Genomic DNA, 22,300 nt, shown 5'->3' on the forward strand with positions numbered 1-22,300 from the left:
GGATGTGTCCAAGGGTAAAAGTAGAGCTTGAAGGATTGAAGAGAGGGGTGGGATGGGGAGAGAGGGGGGAGGAGGAGGGAAGGGGTGGTGGGGATCATGCACTGTACCCACAACCTGACATGTGGAATTGAGACTCCAAGATAGTAAAACAAATAAATAAGGAAAAGGGGAGGGGGAGGGAGGAGAGGGGAGAGGAGGAGGGAAAAGAGGGAGGGGAGGAGAAAGGAGAGGGGAGGGGAGGAGGGAGAAGAGGGAGGAGAGGGGAGGAGAGGAGATGGGAAGGGTGGAGGGGAGAGGATGAGGGAGGGGTGGAAGGGGAGAAGGGAGGGGAGGAGGGAGAGGAAGGAGAGAAGGGGGAGGTGGGAAGGAGGGAGAGGGAGGGGAAAAAGGAGGTGGAGAGAGAGAAGGAGAAGGGAGGGGAAGAGGAAAATGAGGGGAAGGAAGGGGAGGGAAGGAGGGAGGAGAGGGAGTGGAGGGAAGGGGGCGTGGCCGACGCAGGATCTCTATGGGGCGGCGGTGGCAGGCCCGTGGGTGGAGCCCGGGCCTGTGGGTGGAGCCCGGGCCCGCGGGTGGAGCTCAGGCCCGTGGGTGGGGCCCGTGGGTGGAGCCCAGGCCCGTGGGTGGAGCCCGGGCCCGTGGGTGGAGCCCGGGCCCGTGGGTGGAGCCCGGGCCCGCGGGTGGAGCCCAGGCCCGTGGGTGGGGCCCGTGGGTGGAGCCCGGGCCCGTGGGTGGAGCCCGGGCCCGTGGGTGGAGCCCGGGCCCGTGGGTGGAGCCCGTGGGTGGAGCCCGGGCCCGTGGGTGGAGCCCAGGCCCGTGGGTGGAGCCCGGGCCCGTGGGTGGAGCCTGGGCCCGTGGGTGGGGCCCGTGGGTGGAGCCTGGGCCCGTGGGTGGAGCCCGGGCCTGTGGGTGGAGCTCAGGCCCGTGGGTGGGGCCCGTGGGTGGAGCCTGGGCCCGTGGGTGGAGCCCGGGCCTGTGGGTGGAGCTCAGGCCCGTGGGTGGGGCCCGTGGGTGGAGCCTGGGCCCGTGGGTGGAGCCCGGGCCCGTGGGTGGGGCCCGTGGGTGGAGCCTGGGCCCGTGGGTGGAGCCCGGGCCTGTGGGTGGAGCTCAGGCCCGTGGGTGGGGCCCGTGGGTGGAGCCTGGGCCCGTGGGTGGAGCCCGGGCCCGTGGGTGGAGCCCGGGCCTGTGGGTGGAGCCCGGGCCCGTGGGTGGAGCCCGGGCCCGTGGGTGGAGCTCAGGCCCGTGGGTGGAGCCCGGGCCTGTGGGTGGGGCCTGTGGGTGGAGCCTGGGCCCGTGGGTGGAGCCCGGGCCCGTGGGTGGAGCCCGGGCCCGTGGGTGGAGCCTGGGCCCGTGGGTGGAGCCCGGGCCTGTGGGTGGAGCCCGGGCCCGTGGGTGGAGCCCGGGCCCGTGGGTGGAGCCCGGGCCCGTGGGTGGAGCTCAGGCCCGTGGGTGGAGCTCAGGCCCGTGGGTGGAGCCCGGGCCCGTGGGTGGAGCCCAGGCCCGTGGGTGGAGCTCAGGCCCGTGGGTGGAGCTCAGGCCCGTGGGTGGAGCCCGGGCCCGTGGGTGGCGCTCGGGCCCGTGGGTGGAGCCCAGGCCCGTGGGTGGAGCTCAGGCCCGTGGGTGGAGCCCAGGCCCGTGGGTGGAGCTCAGGCCCGTGGGTGGAGCTCAGGCCCGTGGGTGGAGCCCAGGCCCGTGGGTGGAGCTCAGGCCCGTGGGTGGAGCTCAGGCCCGTGGGTGGAGCCCGGGCCCGTGGGTGGAGCCCGGGCCTGTGGGTGGAGCCCGGGCCCGTGGGTGGAGCCCGGGCCCGTGGGTGGAGCCCGGGCCCGTGGGTGGAGCTCAGGCCCGTGGGTGGAGCTCAGGCCCGTGGGTGGAGCCCGGGCCCGTGGGTGGAGCCCAGGCCCGTGGGTGGAGCTCAGGCCCGTGGGTGGAGCTCAGGCCCGTGGGTGGAGCCCGGGCCCGTGGGTGGAGCCTGGGCCTGTGGGTGGCGCTCGGGCCCGTGGGTGGAGCCCAGGCCCGTGGGTGGAGCTCAGGCCCGTGGGTGGAGCCCAGGCCCGTGGGTGGAGCTCAGGCCCGTGGGTGGAGCTCAGGCCCGTGGGTGGAGCCCAGGCCTGTGGGTGGAGCTCAGGCCCGTGGGTGGAGCCCAGGCCCGTGGGTGGAGCTCAGGCCCGTGGGTGGAGCTCAGGCCCGTGGGTGGAGCCCGGGCCCGTGGGTGGAGCCTGGGCCTGTGGGTGGCGCTCGGGCCCGTGGGTGGAGCTCGGGCCCGTGGGTGGAGCTCAGGCCCGTGGGTGGAGCCCAGGCCCGTGGGTGGAGCTCAGGCCCGTGGGTGGAGCTCAGGCCCGTGGGTGGAGCCCAGGCCTGTGGGTGGAGCTCAGGCCCGTGGGTGGAGCCCAGGCCCGTGGGTGGAGCTCAGGCCCGTGGGTGGAGCCCAGGCCCGTGGGTGGAGCTCAGGCCCGTGGGTGGAGCCCAGGCCCGTGGGTGGAGCTCAGGCCCGTGGGTGGAGCTCAGGCCCGTGGGTGGAGCCCGGGCCCGTGGGTGGAGCCTGGGCCTGTGGGTGGAGCCCGGGCCCGTGGGTGGAGCCTGGGCCTGTGGGTGGAGCCCGGGCCTGTGGGTGGCGCTCGGGCCCGTGGGTGGAGCCCGGGCCTGTGGGTGGAGCCCGGGCCTGTGGGTGGAGCCCGGGCCTGTGGGTGGAGCCCGGGCCTGTGGGTGGAGCCCGGGCCTGTGGGTGGAGCCCGGGCCCGTGGGTGGAGCCCGGGCCTGTGGGTGGAGCCCGGGCCTGTGGGTGGGGCCTGTGGGTGGAGCCTGTGGGTGGAGCTCAGGCCTGTGGGTGGAGCTCAGGCCTGTGGGTGGAGCCCGGGCCTGTGGGTGGAGCCCGGGCCCGTGGGTGGAGCCCGGGCCCGTGGGTGGAGCCCGGGCCTGTGGGTGGAGCCCGGGCACGTGGGTGGAGCTCGGGCCTGTGGGTGGAGCCCGGGCCCGTGGGTGGAGCTCGGGCCTGTGGGTGGAGCCCGGGCCCGTGGGTGGAGCCCGGGCCCGTGGGCGGAGCCCGGGCCTGTGGGCGGAGCCTGGGCCCTGGGCGGGGCGAGGCGCACCTTGGCGGGGAGGCAGCTGGTGCTGGCGCAGCCGCAGTCGTCGGTGGCGGTGGAGGCGCGGTAGCCGGGCGGGCAGCTGGCCGTGGCGTTGGCGCAGCTGCAGGCGCACTCGTACTGGTCGCAGCACCGCGTGCTCCGCAGCACGGGGGTGCGGTGGGGCGGGCAGGCGGGGGGTGTGGGGCTCCGGCAGGCCTCCTTCTTGCAGGCTGCGGGGAGAGGGGTCGGGATGCAGGGCGGCGGCTCAGCCAGGGCCTCCGTGAGGCCAGCTGCCACCCCAGGGACTCGCGCGACCCCCGCGGTACGCGGCCCGGCAGGCGGCAGGCGGCCTGCGGCGACGTGCAGAGCCCCGGGGCCCCTCAGCCACACCAGCCTCAACCGACACAACCCACGCCCCTCGGGGCCTCGCACAGTACCCCAGAGCTAAGTCCTCCCGCCAGGAGGAAAAGGAAGGCAGTCCAGTCCACAGTGGCACTGAGCACGCGCCCGAGCCCGGCCATGCTCCCGGGGCCTGGACCCCCCTCCCCTCCCGCCAAGGCTCGCGAAAGATCTCCAACCCCAGACCTCACAGTGCACCACCTGCCCACGCGCCGAGCAAGCTCAAGGACCCGAGTTCAAATCCCAAGATCACCAAAAGATTCAACGACGAAGATAAGCGCGGGGGGGGGGGGGGGGTGTTCTCTGTCCTCAGTGACACGGGAAAGGGCAGTGTGAGTAGATTCATCTGGAATCTTCCCACCGGCAGCCCACCCCCCCCCACACACACACACACAGAGACGCGAGGCCTTACCACAGGCGAAGCGGGGCCTGCACTCCCCAGGGTTGGTCAGGACCGGCTGGAGCCCCCCCTCACAGGCAGGCATGGGGGGCACGTCGCAGGTCACCAGGTCACACACTGAGGAAAGAGGGGTCACGGAGGGCTCAGGGGGGGTCTCCTCACCTGCGAGCGAGACCCCGCATACCCATGCCCCCAGAGCTCTGCTGTCCCGGGTAGAGAGAGAGAGCCAACAGAGACAGAGATGGAGACAAAGGTGACAGGCTACGGAACACGTACGCATGCGTGGGGACATGCGTGATGGAGATAAATATATAGCTGTGCGCACGCATGTATGATAGGTACATACACACATGCCTACAGGTGCGTACCCGTGCACAGTGTGCACATGTGTGCAAACGTACATGCACACATGCAGGAGTGTGTGCACGATAGATTAATGCATACATGCAAGCACGTGTGTGCATGTACACAACATGTACATGTGCATGGAAGGCTTGCGCGTGCATGTGTGCATATATCAGCATGTGCATGGTGTGGTGTGGATACATATATACATGCAAGCCTGAGCACATGGAGGAATTGGAGATAATAAGATAGAAACATAGATGCATACTCGCGTGCATGCATGCACACATGTACATAGAGGGTTGGATGGTAAGAGAGGTGGGAAATACATATATATGCACATGGATGGGAGATAGATGCATGCATGCAGACTCATGCAGGAGAGGAAGTAGTCAGTCCATAGATAGTGGATAGATACATAGAGAAACATAGATGCATAAGTAGATACATACATACATTCACAAATGCATAGATGGATGGATGGACGGATGGATGGACAAATGGACAGACAAATAGATACATATAGGCAGACAGACAGATTCATAATAGACAGACAGATGGATAGAAACACAGACAAGACAGATTCATAGGTAGACAGACAGACAGATACACAGATGCATAAATAGATACATAGATACACAGACATATGGATGCATAAATAGATACAGAGATGCACAGATAGACAGATAAGAGTCATGGATAGATGGATAGACAGACAAACAGATAGATTCATGGATAGATATTCATAGATACATAGATACGTAAATACATAGATACATAGTTACATACATACATAGATGGACTAGAAGGTAAATCAATGATCCAAGTCACACCAATTACTCTCATCACCTGCTAGGATTTCCTGATCTCAGCTACATGGGACTACTCTGGGCCTCAGTTTCCCCTTCTGTAAGGGTGGGAACCCTGCCCTGTAGGGTCAGTTCAGGGGTGCAGGAAACAAGGTAAGGAAAGCACCTGGCAGACAGTCGTTTCCATGGGTCTATAAAAGGAGGGCGGGAGCTAAAGCCCCCACCTACCACCCCAGCCCCCTCTCCTGCTCGTGTCTGAAGGCCTAGCGGGCAAACCTCTTCTCAACTCGGACCTCCCTGCCTCTCCCAGAAGACTGTGCTGATTTCTATCAACTTCCATCAGCATCAACTTCCCAGGTGAGTGGATCCTTCCAGATCCCCGGACCTGGCCCAGATCTACTTGAACAGCTGTGCCACAGCCAGACTTCTGACGTGGCACTGTCTGGTGGGCCACTGCCATTCATCCCACCATGAGTTCCACCCCTAGCTCCCTAGCAACGTGTCCTGGGCGGGGCTTTCTCACGCCCCGCCCCCCAGGTCTTATAGCCAGAGAAAAAGCGAACACATCTTAAGAGTTATTCTTCAGGGAACCTCAGGAGCTCAAGTAATCCTTCCATGAATGCTTGTGAGCCCTGCGTCTCATACTCTACCATACAATGTTTCTAGGAAGAAAAGCCTATTTTCTTTTTTTGGGGGGGGGTCAGTCGGGTTGGGTTGGGTTAGGTTTGGTTGTTTGATTTGGTTGTTCAGTTTGATCTGATTGGCTTCGGTGGTTTGATTTGGTTGAGTGGTTTGATTCAGTTGGTTTGGTTTGGTCTGTTTTATTTTGGTCATTTGATTTTTACGTCAATCTATTTGGTTTGGTTGTTCTATTGGGGCTTAGGCGTTTGGTTGGGTTGTTTGATTTCATTCCATCTATTTGGGTTTGGTTGTTTGGTTTGGTTGTTCAGTTTCATCTGTTTGGGTTCAGTGGTTTCATTTGGTTGGTTGGTTTGATTCAGTTGATTTGGTTTGGGCTGTTTTGTGTTGGTTGGTTGATTTAGTTCAATCTGTTTGGTTTGCCAGTTCTCTTGGGGTTTGGGGTTTTGATCTGGTTGGTTGGTTGGATTCGGTTGATTGGTTTGACACAGTTAATTGGTTTGACTCGGTTAGTTTGGTTTGGTCTGTTTCGTTTTGGTTGTTTTGATTTAGTTCGATCTGTTTGGTTGGCTGTTCTAATTGGGGTTTGGGGATTTGGTTTGTTTGTCTGGTTTGATTCGGTTGGTTGGTCTGATTCGGTTAGTTTGGTTTGGTCTATTTTGTTTTGGTTGTTTGATCTGGTTCCATCTGTTTGGTTTGGCTGTTCTGTTGAAGTTTGGGGTTTTGATTTGTTTGGTTGGTTTGATTCGATTGGTTGGTTTGACTCGGTTAGTTTGGTCTGGTCTGTTTCGTTTTGGTTGTTTGATTTCATTCGATCTGTTTGGTTGGCTGTTCTGTTGGGGTTTGGGGATTTGGTTTGGTTGTTTGATTTCATTCGATCTACTTTGGTTTGGTTGATTGATCTGGTTTGGGTATGTGCTCTGTGTTGGTTTGGTTTGGTCTGAATTCAGTCACCCCTAACCCAGCCCCTCTTCCATGTCCAGTGCCTGAGAACGTATCCATCCTTCAGCACCCGGGGCCAGGACACGAGCAGACCCCGGGGAGGCGCGCGAGCTGGACACGTACCACACTCATACTCCGGGCAGCACTGGCTGGGGTGGTGGCGCAGGCGGGCCACTTCGCAGGCACCACACGTGGGAGCTGGGGGGGAAGGACACAGCATTAAGAGACATAAAGGACGTCAGCCCGCAGAGTCCTCCATCGCTGCAAAGCCGCACACGGCCTACCTGGGAACCCCACGAGGATCTAGACCAGGAAATGGGAAGGGAAGTTAGAATCGAGGCACAGAATTCAGCAAGGGGAAGAATCACTTCTGGGCCGGGTGTTGTGGCTCAAGCCTGTCATCCAAGCAACATTCCAGGGAAATGTGGCTCGGGACCAGGCTTGGCATAAAGAAGTTTGAGAGACCCCATCTCAACCAATAAACAAAAACAAAACCAGCTCCAACCTAGGTGCAGCGGTCAGGCCTGTGATCCCAGCTACTCAATACCAGCCCAAAAGTTAGTGTGACCTCATCTCCACCAATCAAAATCTGGACACCACAGCGCACACCTGTCATCCCAGCTACACAGGAAGACAGCCCAGGCAGACTTTGGCACAAAGCAAGATCCTATTCAAACCTGACACAAGCAATAAGGGGCCAGGCGCTGGTGGCCTGTCAGCTACTCAGGAGGCTGAGATCTGGGGATCATGGTTCAAAGCCAGCCTGAGCAGGAAAGTCCGTGAGACTCTTATCTCCAAGGAGCTCTCAGAAAACCCGAAGTGGATGCTGTGGCTCAAAGTGGTAGAGCGCCAGCCTAGTGCGGAAAAAGCTCAGGGACAGTGCCCAGGCCACAAGTTCAAGCCGGCAAAAAAGACAGTAAGGGCTGGAGGCCTGGCTCAGGTGGTAAAGTAGCTGCCTAGCACGCACAAGGCCCTGAGTTCAACCCAGGAAGACCCCGAGTCGCGTGAAAGCTCTTCTTCTCCCGGGCCCCAGGCTGGGGGAACTCACCTCTAGCCGTGGGACAAGGCCGGGATGTGCAGTTGATTTCCCGGCCACTGAGACACATGCAGATCTGACAGGGCTGATGGTCTGGGACCCAGGTCTCCAGGAACTGAGGGGTAAAAAGAGGTGCAGTGAGGGCTTGGGATGCTCTAGGAACGGAGCCTTGGGGAAACTGAGGCACCAAGCAGTTAATTAATTTGACCTAGTGGCAGATCCGTGATTTCAACCCAGAATTCTGGCCCCATGGACCACAACATAGCTGTGCTTCATCCACAGATATAACAAACCACAGAGCTGAAAATGCGGTCTATCAGCACAGTGGAGTATTACTCAGCCATGAAGAAGCATGAACCTGAGCCATTTACAGAAAAAAAAAAAATGAATGGGAACTGGAGATCACCATGCTGAGTGAAGTAAGCCAGTTTGGGAAAGGCAAATATGCCGTGTTCTCTCTTGTATTCGGAATCTAGACCTAAAAAATAATGACAAGAAGGTAAAATGGAGCTGGACCCCAGTGGCCTTTAATCCTATCTACTCAGGAGGCTGAGCTCCTAGGATCGTGGTTCAAAGCCAGCCCAAACAGGAAAGTCCATGCAGCTCTTATCTCCAATGAACCACCAGAAAACCGGAAGTGGAGCTGTGGCTCAAAGTGGTAGAGTGCTAGCTTTGAGTGAAAAAGCTCAGGGACGGCGCCCAGGCTCTGAGTTCAAATCCCATAACCCCCACAAAAAAAAAGAATGTAAAATAGTGTGGGGTTGGAGGTCAACAGGAGAGAGGAGGGTGAATAGGACCAAAGTATATTATATGCGTGCATGGAAATTGTATAATAATTTTAAAGGTAAATAAGTCAATGCCATCTGTTATATGTACATTACATAGCAATTATATATATATGTATATATATATATATATATACATATATATATATATTTGCAGTATGTACCAGAATTTGAACTCAAGAGCCTCCTACTGTCTAGGCTGGCATTTCACTGCTGGGCCATGCCTCCAAGCCTGCTTTGCACTGTCTGTTTTCAGGACAGGGTCTCGATTCCCACCCGACACACGTCTGAGCTGCCACCTGCCTACTTCGAGGCTTTCCTGTCCTGGCTGAGATCACAGGCATGCACCACTGCACCCAGCCTCTTTTTGAAATGTGGTTTTCTCCGGTATCGAAAGAATCAGTAGTTCAAAGTCCTCCGTCGGACATTTCCATCATTCCGGGGAGCTGCGGCAAAGCCTGCCCAAGGCGGGGGTACAGAACCAGCACCCTCAAAAAAGCCTGAATGACAAGGCTTCTAAGAGCACCACACACACACACACACACACACACACACACACACACACACACACACACACACGGGCAGCTAGCTTCCCAAGCCCCAACAGGCTATGCAGTGAACGGGCAGCAGAGGGCGCTCCCACACAGGACTTGCAGGCCATGTTTTCTGTCCAGGTTGCAGGTGTTAAACAGGTACAAGAACTAGCTGGAGTACCAGATTCAGTGAAGGGGGGGGGGGGGATAACACCAGCCAGGGGGATCCCATAGAAGATGTCTGCCTGGGGGAGAGGGAAGGAGGGTCGGGCCCGCGATCCGCTCCCCCAGAGAGACAGACACCCCGCAAACGACTCCAGATCCAGCACCGCCACCCCCCAAGGCTGCGGGCAGAGGCCACATCTCCGGCACACATTTGGTCAAATGAAATGCATTTCCAGAGCTATGGAAACGGGTAAATATTTTCTCCTTTCCCAGGGTACAATAGATTTATACTCTGGTTTATTTCCCTGAAGGAAGATTTGCTGGGCCTTGCTCTTTTTTTCTTTTTCTTTTTTTCAGTTTTAAGAACTCCTTGAGTAGAAATGTCCTTCCTAGTGGATTTTTGCATTCTTTCTCAGCTCTGAAAGAAAAAGCAGAAAATGCAGGTGGCTGCAAAAAACACTTGTGTTCACTCAATTTAAGCTGTTGTTTTCTGAATAGCTAAAGCAGGCTGTGTTCTCTCTCTCTCTCTCTCTCTCTCTCGTGTGTGTGTGTGTGTGTGTGTGTGTGTGTGTGTGTAAGAGAGAGGGGGGGAATATGAGAATGTGCTGGGCCTGGGCCTTGAACTCAGGGCATGGACATGACCCTTAACTTTCTCTGGTGGTCTACTACTTGAGCCACACCTCCACTTCCAGGTGTTTTTTGTTTCTGCTGGTCATGGGGCTTGAACTCTGGGCCTGAGCACTGTTCCTGATCTCCTTTGCTCCAGGCTAGCACCCTAGCACTTGAGCCACAGCTCCACTTCCAGCTTTTCACTGGGTCCTTGGAGATCAGAGTCTCGTGGACTTGTCTGCGCGGGCTGGCACGAATGCCCAGCTCTCAGCCCCCTGGGTGCCCGGGATTACAGGCGTGGGCCACCAGCCCAAGCAGAGGCTGTCCTGTCTTTAAAGGTCTGGCTGCACCATCATGGTCCTTCATCATTTTGTTTAATATGAAATGCCCTCGTACGATCAAACGTGTATTGTCTAGGTGGTGAGGAGGCCTGGGGAAAAGGAGGCCAGAGGAAAGGAGGCCTGGGGAAAGGAGGCCAGGGGAAAGGAGGCCTGGGGAAAAGGAGGCCAGAGGAAAGGAGGCCTGGGGAAAGGAGGCCAGGGGAAAGGAGGCCGGGGGAAAGGAGGCCTCAAGAAGCAGAGGCTGGGGGAAGGAGGCCGGGGGAAAGGAGGCCTCGAGAAGCAGAGGCCAGGGGAGAAGGAGGCCGGGGGAAAGGAGGCCCGGGGAAAGGAGGCCGGGGGAAAGGAGGCCGGGGGAAAGGAGGCCTCGAGAAGCAGAGGCTGGAGGAAGGAGGCCGGGGGAAAGGAGGCCTCGAAAAGCAGAGGCTGGGGGAAGGAGGCCGGGGGAAAGGAGGCCTCGAGAAGCAGAGGCTGGGGGAAGGAGGCCCGGGGAAAGGAGGCCGGGGGAAAGGAGGCCGGGGGAAAGGAGGCCCGGGGAAAGGAGGCCTGCGGGCGGTGCGGCCGCCTGTCACTCACCCAGCCGGAAACGCCACCAAAGGCAAGGCAGACCAAGCACCTGGCCGCCACGGGGTCCACCAGTAACGCTCTCGGCCGTGGGGGACATGGGGAGCGCACACCCCGGCCACAGAGCCCAGCCTCCTTCCCTCCAAGCCCAGCGCGCGCCCGCTCCGCTCGGCCGAGCTCCGTGTGGTACCACAGCACCCGCGTGCGCATGCGCGGACACAGCTGGCCCACACGCCCGCGCATGCGCAGACAAGCCGCGCCGCACGGGGCTGCTGCGCCCACGCATGCGCAGACGCGTGCCCCCCCCCCCCCCCCCCACACACACACACACACACACACACCCTCCCGCGCATGCGTAGAGGCGCACAGTGGACCTTCGTGCATTAAAAGCACTGCAGGGTCCTCCGACAAAGCGGCTGTTGAAAGCCTGGGCACTGGTGGCTCACACCTGCAACCCTAGCTGCCCGGCAGGCTGAGATCCGGGGCTCAGAGACTCAGTATTAACTCCAGTGAACCCCGCAGAAGGCCAGGTGGGGGCCGAGAGATGCAGCCTGGAGAGAGAAGCCGACAGGCCAGCGCGCGGGCCCCGAGTTCGAGCCCCGGGGCCGGCACTGGGGAATTGCTTGGCTGGTCTCGCCAGGGAGAGCCCGGTGGGACAGCACCCCAGGGGAGGTAGGAGGCCAGGCGCCTACCTGGTGGCGGGCTCCGTCCTGCCCCACACACTGCGTGCAGGCCTCCTCGGGGACGCAGCTGCCACCCAGCAAGGCCTGGTTCGGGGGACAGAAGCAGCCTTCTGCAGGATGGTCGCCACAGGAGGAGGAGGAGTGACCGTCACAGCGCCGGGGACAGCTGTGTTCGCAGTGCTTGTACACCTTCGATGGCGGACAGGACATAGCTGTGGACAGAGAATGCGTTCATCCTCATTAGGCCACCGTCAGCTCATCTGAGGCGGCTGATCACCCGACAGAGTTGCTAGGGTGGAGATGAGATGACTAGTTTTCCAGCAGTGTTCAACCTCGACTTCTTTCATAGAAAACAGAATGCTTCGCTGGGCACACCAACTATCTGAAGTTAAGACTACATTTCCCAATGGCCTTTGCAACTAAGTGTGGTCACGTGACTTGTTCTGACCAATGGGCTGTGAGGGGAAGGCAGTATCTAGCTGGCAGACCAATCTGTTATTGGTACTTGTCCCTTTTCCCCCCTACCCCATCCTGCCGGCTGAAGCATGTGTCTGAGGGTTAGATCTCCATCATAAGCTATGAGGGGGAAACACCGCACTCTGCATCAGTGGGTGCGCATTTTACTTCTCTGCTACCTGGCAGCCAGATACCACTGCCCTGACATACTACGTATCAACCATGTGGTGTTTTGTTTGAAGTAAAAATGCATCGGACGCTTTAAGAACCTCTTAAAGTTAAATAAGGAGCCAGGTACCAGTGGCTCACACCTGTCATCCCAGCTATTCGGGAGGCTGCGATCTGAGGATCGTGATTCGAAGTCTATGAAACTCTCACCTCCAGTGAACCAGCCAAAAGCTGGAATTAGAGCGCTAGTCTTGAGCAGAGAAACTCAAGGTAGGCACCCAGGCCCTGAGTTCAAGCCCAGGTCTGTTATGAAAAAAAAAAGGTAAGAAATCCACAGTGGCCTAAGGAGAGGAGCTACAAGGCCACTCCTTTCTTCCATGACGCCCACAAATCATGCAAATGTGAGATGTTGTGAAGCAGGTAATAGATTGAATTCACCAGCACCAGTGGCTCACGCCTGTCCTCCTACCTACTCAAGAGGCTGAGACCTGAGGACTGGGGTTGGAAGCCCCCCCAGAAATCTATGAGACTCTCATCTCCAAGGAATCACCAAAGAATAAAAAGCCAGAAGTGGAGCTGTGGCTTAAGTAGTAGAGCACCGGCCTGGAGCCAAACAAGCTAAGCAAGTGTTCAGGGCCTTGACTTCAAGCCCCAGAAAGAAATAAGTAAATAAATGTTAGTAGAAAGGATTGTGCTGGGATTTACATTGACACTGTACATCCAAGTGCTTCCATAGCTACCATTTATGTGATCTTGACTAGAACCTAGGGGAACAGGAAATACCAGGAGGGGGAAGGGGGTAATTGATCTCCATTTGGAGATAAAGGATCTGCAGCCCAGGTGGACACCGGTGGCTCACGCCTGTCATCCCAGCTACCCAGGAAGCTGAAATCTGAGAATCACAGTTCAAAGCCTGCCCTGGACAGGAAAGTCCATGAGACTCCGATCTCCAAGGAACCATCAGAAAACCAGAAGTGGCGCTGTGACTCTAGTGGTAGAGCGCCAGCCTTGAGCTGAAGAGCTGAGGGACAGCGCCCAGGCCCTGAGTTCAAACCCCACGACTGACAAAATACAAAAAGGATCTGCAGCCCAGACAGGACAAAACAGGGTCCAGGATGTTGTTGTTTTTTTTTTGGGGGGGTGCATGTGGGGACTCACCACAGAAGTCGGCTGCCCTCCAGTCGACACAGACGCCATGGCTGCGACAGAGGTGGGCGTAGGAGGCGATCACCTCGCACACCCGCTCCTGGTGGCAACTGTCCTGCTGGCAGATGGCGTGGAACGTGGCGGGGGCGAGGACCTGGTGGCACTCGGCGAACAGCGGCGAGAGAAGGCGCTGGCAGCGGGAGTCGTCCGAGACGGGACACGCGTCCTCGGGGACGGGGTGGCAGGTGTACCCCGGCTGCTGCACGGCCCACTCCTCCACCAGCCCCTTCCAGTCTGTGGTGACCGTGCCATCTTTCAGCACGAAGTCATTGGCCGCGTTCCCATCACAGATCCCTAGAGATGCCAAGGGAGACAGAGATGGCGGGCAGCGCCACAGGCCGGCCTGGAGCTGCCCAGGGACAGAGCCGGCCTCCACCAGGATCTGAACCCTGCTGGCCAGGCACGTGTGACTCCAACAAGACACGCAAGCATCTGGCATCGCTGGGAGCCCACTGAGGAAGACCGACCATGAGGGAAAGGTTTCCTACCACAGAGACCGTACGTCTTCGAAGCAAAGGTCTTAGGGCTGAGCTGCAGCTGGAACTCGTTATTCTGAGGGGTGAATGTGAGGATGTGGCCCAGCTGGTTGAATCTGACCTCGTACATAATGGCACCGTAGATGCTGACCTCCACGTGGTCACCCACGTACGGGGCTGGAACCAGTCTCCCATCCACCGACACCTGCCCAAAGATGACGAGAGATCTGGCTCAGCCAGCTGCAGGCTCCGCCCCAAACCTTGTAAAGCCAAGGGGGAAGCATGGAGCTGGACATTTGATGGCTATGAGCGTCCAGTAGACAGTCATTCATCAGGAGCCTGACAGCCCAGGGCTCAAAGGGAATCTGGACACTGTGTGACTCCCTGAGTAGAAGCAACCCCAAAAAAGGCCAGGCCCCAAGTGGCTCATGCCTGACATCCCAGCTATGCAAGAGGCTGAGATCTGAGGATCAAGATTCAAAGACAGCCTGGGCAGGAAAATCTGTGAGACTCTGATCTCCAATGAACCACCAAAAATCTGGCAGTGGAGCTGTGGCTCAAATGGTGGAGTGCTAGTCTTGAGCAGAAAAAAAAAAAAAACACTTAGGGACAGTGCTCAGGCCTTGAATTCAAACCCCAGGACCAGCACCCAAAAATAAAATAAAATCCTTGCTAGCCACTCTTTGGGATTCCTACCATACATCATATCAAGTACATTGAGATGCACTTACATCCGCAGTGAATTTTTGCTGTAGAACAAAATTTCTGGAAGGGTTTTTTTTTAATTTTTTTTAATCACTTTGATATTTTTTTAAGCTCTTTTTGGCTATGAGCTATTCGGTTGATATATGGCTCACTACGGTTTGTCAGCCATTTATTGTTCAGATTCAGGAATTCTTACGAAGTGAGAAAAAAGCGCGCTAGCTTAGGAGTTGTTTTCACGCGATGAAACATTTATGATTGCGAGATGAACGAGGAGCAATGTTGGCATCACGCGTAACCTTTTTTTTTCTGCAAACATTTAATCCACCACTTATTTATAGCGCTCCGCCAGTTCCCTGTTTGAATGTTAAGAGTCATACATTTTTGTTTGAGACCCAAAATATTTTCCCAAGGCCCTGATTCAAGCCACATCTATTTCCCTTCGGAAAAATGTATCATCTTGATGCCAACCTAGCTCTCTACCAGAGCCACAAACTGGCACAGAATCCCTAAACTTGAGTCACTCACCCAAATGTAGACCCAAAATGACAAGACATCATGCCAAGACCATAGAGAGAAGACAATGAGATGCTGTGAGCTACTCCTTTGGAAGGCCATCGGCTGCTCATGGTAGAACGTCCAGCCCCTAACTGCCTCATACGTGACAAAAACAGCGGTGCCAGCCAGGTACTGGTGGCTCCCGCCTGTCATCCCAGCTACTCAGGAGGCTGAGATCTGAGGATCACGGTTCAAAGGCAGTCCAGGCAAACAAATCTGTGAGACTCTGATCTCCAGTTATCCAGCAAAAATATATCCATAACTGGAGGTATGGCTCAAGCTGTAGAATGCCAGAAGAGAAGAAAGGAAGGAAGGAAGGAAGGAAGGAAGGAAGGGAAGAAAGGAAGAAAGAAAGCCAAGTGAGCCAGGCACCAGTGGTTCACACCTGTCATCCTAGCTACTCAGGAGGCTGAGATCTGAGGATCCAGGTTCAAAGGCTGAGAAAGTCTGTGAGAGTCTTATCTCCAGTGAACCATCAGAAAACCAGAAGTGGCGCTGTAGCCCAAGTATTAAGCAAAAGAGCTCAGGGACAGTGCCCAGGCCCTGAGTTCAAACCCTAGGATCAGCCATACACACACACACACACACACACACACACACACACACAGCCGAACAAGAGCACAAAGCGCTGAGTTCAAGTCCCAGGATAGGAACAAAGGGGAGGAAAAAGCAGCTTCACCCCAGCACCTGTGTCCAGCCTTGCCCGGGACCCCCCGAGCTCCCCACCTCACCTCCATGTCGTCGTGGAGCTCAAGCGAGATGCCACCATGTTTCACCTCAATGGATTTCACACACATCTGCCTGGGCGCCGAGCCGCAGGCCCCGTTGCGGGCGATCACCTCCAGGCCCTGCTCCTTGCTTTGGAAGAGCACGTAGGCGCAGCTGCCGGTCAGCTGGAAGTTCTGCCCGTCGAAGGTCACGAGGTGGCGGGTGGCGCTGCCCGTGCACACACCTGACGGGAGCGGGGCGGGGATGGGGGGCTTGCACCCGAGCCCGCGCCCACCACCGCGTGGACCAGCTAGACACTGCCTCACCTCCCCCCGACACCCACACTGGCTGCCACTCGGAGGCCCCTAGCGCCTGGGACCTGCCTTTCCCTAGACCAGGGAGCAGAGACCGAGGGATACAGGTTTAGGTAGATTCGGTTTGGACAGTATCTTCCCAGAAAAGGTTTAGATATACATTACAAGAAAATGTAGCACACCCTGGAACTACACTTCCACAGAATGTGTTATTTATGTATTTATTTATGGGCGCTGGTCCTGGGGCTTGAACTCAGGGCCTGGGCGCTGTCTCTGAGCTGTTTTTGCTCAAAGCTGGTGCTGTAGCTCATGAGCCACAGCCCCACTTCTGCTTTGCGGGTGGGTAATTGGGGGTAAGAGCCTCAGAGGAAAGTCTCATAGACTTTTCTGCCTGGGCTGGCCTCCCACTGCGATCCTCAGATCCCAGCCTCCTGAGCAGCTGGGATGACAGGCGTGAGCACAGGCAACCAGCCTGAGCGTTCTCTTATGACAGCTGATCTCGGCAGAGCAGCTTTCCATTGGGAAAGGCACCTGGCGTCTGCTCTAGCTTCCTGCGTCGCCAGGTCCCCAGCCCAGCGGAGAGGTGAAGAAAGAACTCACAGGGGCAGGTCCAGCGACACCCACAGGTCTCCTCCACCCGCACCGGGGACTGGCTGTTGGGACACGAAGGCCGGGGGCCCCGGTCACAGTTGACCCGGTGACTAGTCAGCAAGGTCTGGCCGTCGGGCTGGCAGGTCACCGTGTGGCACCGATCCGGGAGAGTCCACACGTCCCCAGGCTGCGGGAGAAAATGCAGATCGGGCCGGCACCGAGCCAGCCTTCCAGCTCTGAGCCCCGCTGGAGGCCACAGACACGGGGGCTAAAGGAGGTGGTACAGGAGACCGGACCCGGCATGGCAGATTCTCGGGCGGGCCCCCAGAATGGGATAGGAGCAAGCAGGAGAGCGCGGGGCGCGGGGAGCCCACCCCAGAGAGCAGGAGGCCCCAGCGGGCGTGCCCGCCTCCCCCTGGGAGCCCCCAGAGAACACTCACCCCCCTCTCGTTGCCGTCCTCATCCACGCAGATTCCAACCGACCCTGAAACCAGCACCAACAAGCCCTGGGTTCCTCCCTGAGCGCTCTGCCTGCCGCCCGGAAGTTCTCCATCCGCCATACAGAAGCTCTCCACCCATCACCCAGAAGTTCTCCACCTGTCACCCGGAAGTTCTTCACCTATGACCTGGGAAGTCCTCCACCCGTCTTCTAGAAGTTCTCCACCATGGATCAGGCACCTAATCTTGTCCTCAGTCAGCATGATATTAAAAAAAGCCTACGAGATGTTCACAGTGGAGACAGGGGCCACCAGGCTAGGAGGGGACCATCCTGTTCCTTCAGACACGCCCCATGAAGGTGGACAATTCTGGCGACAGCAGTGGTTACACGCAGAGTGTGTGTCACACGCAGAGTGTGTCAGGGAGAAGGAGAGTGAGAAGCAAGACCTGGAAGGCCGACATTGCAGAGCTCCGCTTTGGAGACAGCTGCTGGGCCTGGTCCCCCTCCACTCCAGCCAGAAGCTAACGACACAAACACCCAGCCGTGCGGGCACAGCGAGCCGCACCTGTGGCCCTGGGTATCAGATGGGCGGCTGCTACATTTCTAAAACTCTCCGTGTGTAACCTGGGTTAAGAGTGAGTGTGGGCTGGGAAGGTGGCTCAGTGGTAGAGCGCTTGCCTCGCATGCGTGAGGCCCTGGTTCGATTCCTCAGCACCACATAAGCAGAAAAAGCCAGAAGTGGCGCTGTGGCTCAGGTGGTAGAGTGCCAGCCTTGAGCCAAAGAGCTGAGGGACAGCGCCCAGGCCCTGAGTTCAGGCCCCACAACAGACCAAAAATAAATAAATAAAAGAGTGAGTGTAGCCAGGTAAGAAGGTGTAATCACAGTACTGGGAGGTAGAGACCAGAGGGTTCTGAGTTCAAGGTCAACTCAAGAGCAACCTAGGCTACATAATGAGATTGCCAGAGGAAGCAACAGAGAAAGGGGGAAGGAGGGAGGGGGGAAAGGGAGAGAAGGGGAGATGGGAGGGAAAAGGGGAGAAAGAGAGAGGAAGAAGAGGAGGAGGAGGAAGGGAAGAGGAGGGAAGAGGAGGAGCGAGCCGAAGAGGAGAAGGGGAGAGAGGGAAGGGGTGGGGAGTGGCCATACACAGAGCTATGATCTTCAGGATGTTAGGGTTCCATGTTTTGGGGGGTTTTGTCCATTTTTTCCACCCAAGATCCCTCTACACAAACCAGCATGCATCTTCTCCTTCCTGTTTACAGTATGGAGGAGGACACAGCAACCACTTCCCTGTGACCGCTGGCGGCCAGCTGCATGCACCCACGTGTGCGGGCGTGCACATGCATGTTGCCCAGGGGTGTGCGCCTGCGTGTAGGGGCCGAGAATGCTCAATGCTCACCCACGCAGAGTCGGCGGAGGAAGGAGCTGCCCAGGGTGACAAGGTCCCGCAGGTCTTCCACTCGCCGGAGCCTCAGGACGTTGGCACTGGCCGCGGGGCCTGCCAGACTCCCCAGCTGGGCCGCATCGTAGTGATCCCCGATTCCAATGGGGAACACGGCCACTCCTGGGTTGGTGAGGGAACGGGGGGGCAGGGCTGTGGCTCTGGGGGGTGCTGTGTCCAGCACCTGCATAGAGCGCCATCTTTCCTGCCCTGTTCACACGTGATAGGAACACTGACCGAGCCAACAAATGCTAGTGAGCTCTCACCCCGGGCCGGGTGATCTCAACGATGAGACGGAGCGGTGAACCAAGCAGACAGTGCCCAGCTCCATTCCCACCCCCAGCCTCGGGGCGCTTGTGACAGGAACAACTCCAACCACGTGAACAAAAGCTAAGCTTGCTGAGCAGCGCATGCCTGTCATCCCAGCGACTCAGGAGGCTGAGATCTGAGGATCGAGACTCAAGGCCAGCCCGGGCAGACAAATCCATAAACAAAACTCCTATCTCCAGTGAGCCAGCGTAAAGGCGGATGTGGAGCTGTGGCTCAAGTGGTCGAGCACCACCCCTGAATGAACAGGCTAAAGGAAAGCGTAAGGCCCTGAGTGCAAGCCCCAGTACTGGCACAAAACTAAAATAAAAAAGGAAGGAAGGGAATGCCCATGGGTAGGATGGGAGGTTGGGGCTGCTGAAGCCAACCTGGGCAGAAAAATTAATTGGCGACTCCATCCCCAATTGGTAAAAGCTAGACTGAGAGTGTGGCTTAAGTGGTAGAGCACCAGACTTGAGCAAGAAAACCAAGCTTAAGCTGGTACAAAATTAATAATAATAATAATGCAATCTGTTTGCACTCTTTGAGTAGTATAGATGAAATACAGGGGGAAGGCCTCCACCTTGGAGCCTCCATCCTCAGATCTCAGCCTCCTGAATAGCCGGGATTACAGGCATGAGCCACTAGCTCAGTCAGTCGATCTAAAACCAGGGAGAGGGGGGGAATGGAGCCGATTTCCCATCGGTCAGGGCTTGGGGAAGGAAGCCCCTCCATCCGGGTTAGAAGAGTCTCGACGGCCGCCCCGAACACTTACGGCTGGCACGGGCAGCACTGGCCGCAGCCTCCACGGAATCCACGGACACGTCTGTGGCCAAGATCACCACCACCTTCAAGGCCTCAGGCCTGGCACCGTGGACTTGAGAAGTGACGTACCGCACTGCGAAGGCCAGTGCTTCCCCTAAGCAAAGAGGATGGGGCGGGGGGGGGGGGGGTCAGTGCTGGCCACAGGAACCGGGCCAGGGGCTGAAGGGGGCGTGGCTCAAGCAGTAGAGCACCTGCCTAGCAAGTGTGAGTAAGGTCTAAGCTCAATTCCCAGGAACACTTCAAAATAAAAAAATCTAAGCACTGGTGCTCACACCTGTCATCCTAGCTACTGAAGAGGCTAAGATCTGAGGATCACGGTTCGAAGCCAGCCTGAGAAGGAGACTCTTTTTTTATTTCATTTTTTATTTTGCCAGTCCTGGGAACTCAAGGCCCAGGCGCTGAAGGTCACTGACATTCTTCTGCTCAAGGCTGGCGCTCTGCCACTTGAGCCACGGCGCCACCTCCAGTTTTCTGGTGGTTCACTGGAAATCAGAGTCTCACAGACTTTCCTGCCCCAGGCTGGCTTCCAACTGTGATCCTCAGATCTCAGCCTCCTGAGTAGCTGGGATGACAGATGTGAACAACCAGCACCTGGCTAGAGGACCCTTATCTCCAGTTAACTACCAAAAAGTCAGAAGTAGAGCTGTGGCTCAAGTGGTAAGGCGCACACGCACACACACACACACACACACACACACACAACTATACAACTTGAAGTTAAGGGGAAAGAATGATGGAAAGAAAACCTTGACCAACAAGCATTGTACTCATAACTGGGCTTATAGAATTGTAACTCCTTTGTACAACTACAGGAGAAAGAGGAAGAAGGGAAGAAAGGGAGAAGGAGGAGGAGGAAAAAGAGGAAGAGGAGGAGGAGGAAGAGGAGGAGGAACAGGAGGAGCAGGAGGAGGGGGAGGAATGGGGGAGGAGGAGGAGGGAGGAGGGGGAGCAGAAGGAGGGAGGAGGGCAAGAGGAGGAAGAACAGGAGGAGCAGGAGGAAGAGCAGGAGGAGGCGGAGCCTCTGAAGCCTCGTGGACAGCCAGCTCATGCACAAGGTGGACACCACGGAGCGCGGGCGTCCAGACCACCAGGCCCCGCCCTCCTCAGGCCGCGGGGCGGGGCACTGGAGGAAGTCACCGAGTAGTGGGCGGGGCCGGGGCGGGACGTACCATGTGGGCGGGGCGAGGCTAGGTTACCCATGTGGGCGGGGTTAGCCTTTTGTGGGCGGGGCCGGGGCAGGGCTTACCATGTGGGCTGGTCTGTGTTAATGTACGGGCGTGGCCGGCGTTAGCGGGCGGGCGGGGCCGGGGCGGGCTTACCCATGTGGGCGGGGTTAGCCTTTATGAGCGGGGCGGGGCTGGGGTTACCCATGTGGGTGGGTGGGGCGGGGCTGGGGTTACCGTGGGGGCGTGGCCGGCGTTAGCGTGCGGGCGGGGCCGGGGCGGGCTTACCCATGTGGGCGGGGTCAGCCTTTGTGGGCGGGGCGGGGCTGGGGTTACCCATGTGGGTGGGCGGGGCGGGGCTGGGGTTACCCATGTGGGTGGGTGGGGCGAGGCTGGGGTCACCGTGGGGCGTGGCCGGCGTTAGCGTGTGGGCGGGGCGGGGCTGGGGTTACCCATGTGGGCGGGCGGGGCGGGGCTGGGGTTACCCATGTGGGCGGGGCGGGGCTGGGGTTACCCATGTGAGTGGGCGGGGCGGGGCTGGGGTTACCCATGTGGGTGGGCGGGGCGGGGCTGGGGTTACCGTGGGGCGTGGCCGGCGTTAGCGTGCGGGCGGGGCGGGGCTGGGGTTACCCATGTGGGCGGGGCGGGGCTGGGGTTACCCATGTGAGTGGGCGGGGCGGGGCTGGGGTTACCCATGTGGGTGGGCGGGGCGGGGCTGGGGTTACCGTGGGGCGTGGCCGGCGTTAGCGTGCGGGCGGGGCGGGGCTGGGGTTACCCATGTGGGCGGGGCGGGGCTGGTGGGCGGGGCGGGGCTGGGGTTACCCATGTGGGTGGGCGGGGCGGGGCTGGGGTTACCCATGTGGGTGGGCAGGGCGGGGCTGGGGTTACCGTGGGGCGTGGCCGGCGTGAGCGTGCGGGTGGGCGGGGCGGGCTTACCCATGTGGGCGGGGCCTCCCTCGCGCTGCATGAGGTCCACCAGGCCGAGCAGGTGCGCGCTCTGCTGGGCCGCGTCCCAAGGAAGGTCGATGGTGGGGGCGGCTCCGTACTGCAGCACGGCCACGTGCGTGCGCTGGGGCCCTGGCCGGGGAGGGGAAGCCGGAGGGGGGCGCTGAGCACCCGGGAGCCTCCCCGCCCGGCCCGGCCCGGGCTCCGCGCCCCGCCCCGCGCACGCGCGCGCGCGCGGCTCACCGAGGTCGGCCCTGGAAATGAAGGCCTTGGCGAAGGTCTTCATCGCCTCGAAGGCCGCGGCCGGGACGCGGGAGGAGGCGTCCAGGAGCAGGACCACGTCGCGAGGCCGGCTGCAGTCTGCAGGGAGAGCACGCGTCACGGCACCGGGAGGGGGGACGGGGGCCGCCAGCCCGGACACCCCACCTCCGCCCCCCATCCACCCCCCACCGGAAGCTGCCCCCTCTTCTCCCGGAAGACAGGCCACGGGGGGCGGTTCTGGTCGCAAACCAGGCGCAGGTGGCTCACACCTGTCATCCCAGCGGCTCGGGAGGCTGAGATCGACGATCGCGGTTCGAGGCCAGCCCGGGCAGGAAAGTCCCTGAGACTCTGATCTCCCAGGAACCACCAGAAAACCGGACGTGGCGCTGTGGCTCAAGGGGTAGAGCGCCAGCCTGAGCTGAAGAGCTGAGGGGCAG

The 22,300-nt window shown here is 58.9% G+C and overlaps 1 protein-coding gene across 1 annotated transcript in view; it reads right to left on the bottom strand.

The window, feature by feature from the left end:
• Positions 1–22,300, bottom strand: part of Vwf (von Willebrand factor) — a 117,006-nt gene that overhangs the window by 46,918 nt on the left and 47,788 nt on the right. Inside the window, 14 exon segments of the mRNA XM_042673279.1 lie at positions 3,084–3,289; positions 3,871–3,975; positions 6,717–6,791; positions 7,642–7,744; positions 11,316–11,518; positions 13,089–13,430; positions 13,625–13,817; positions 15,604–15,824; positions 16,495–16,672; positions 16,926–16,969; positions 18,322–18,486; positions 19,445–19,588; positions 21,594–21,734; positions 21,846–21,962. Of these exon segments, the coding sequence (XP_042529213.1) occupies positions 3,084–3,289; positions 3,871–3,975; positions 6,717–6,791; positions 7,642–7,744; positions 11,316–11,518; positions 13,089–13,430; positions 13,625–13,817; positions 15,604–15,824; positions 16,495–16,672; positions 16,926–16,969; positions 18,322–18,486; positions 19,445–19,588; positions 21,594–21,734; positions 21,846–21,962 (2,237 nt within the window).

The sequence above is a fragment of the Dipodomys spectabilis genome, unplaced genomic scaffold (genome assembly GCF_019054845.1).
Source record: "Dipodomys spectabilis isolate Male_0828 unplaced genomic scaffold, ASM1905484v1 ptg000789l, whole genome shotgun sequence".
Classification (NCBI taxonomy): domain Eukaryota; kingdom Metazoa; phylum Chordata; class Mammalia; order Rodentia; family Heteromyidae; genus Dipodomys; species Dipodomys spectabilis.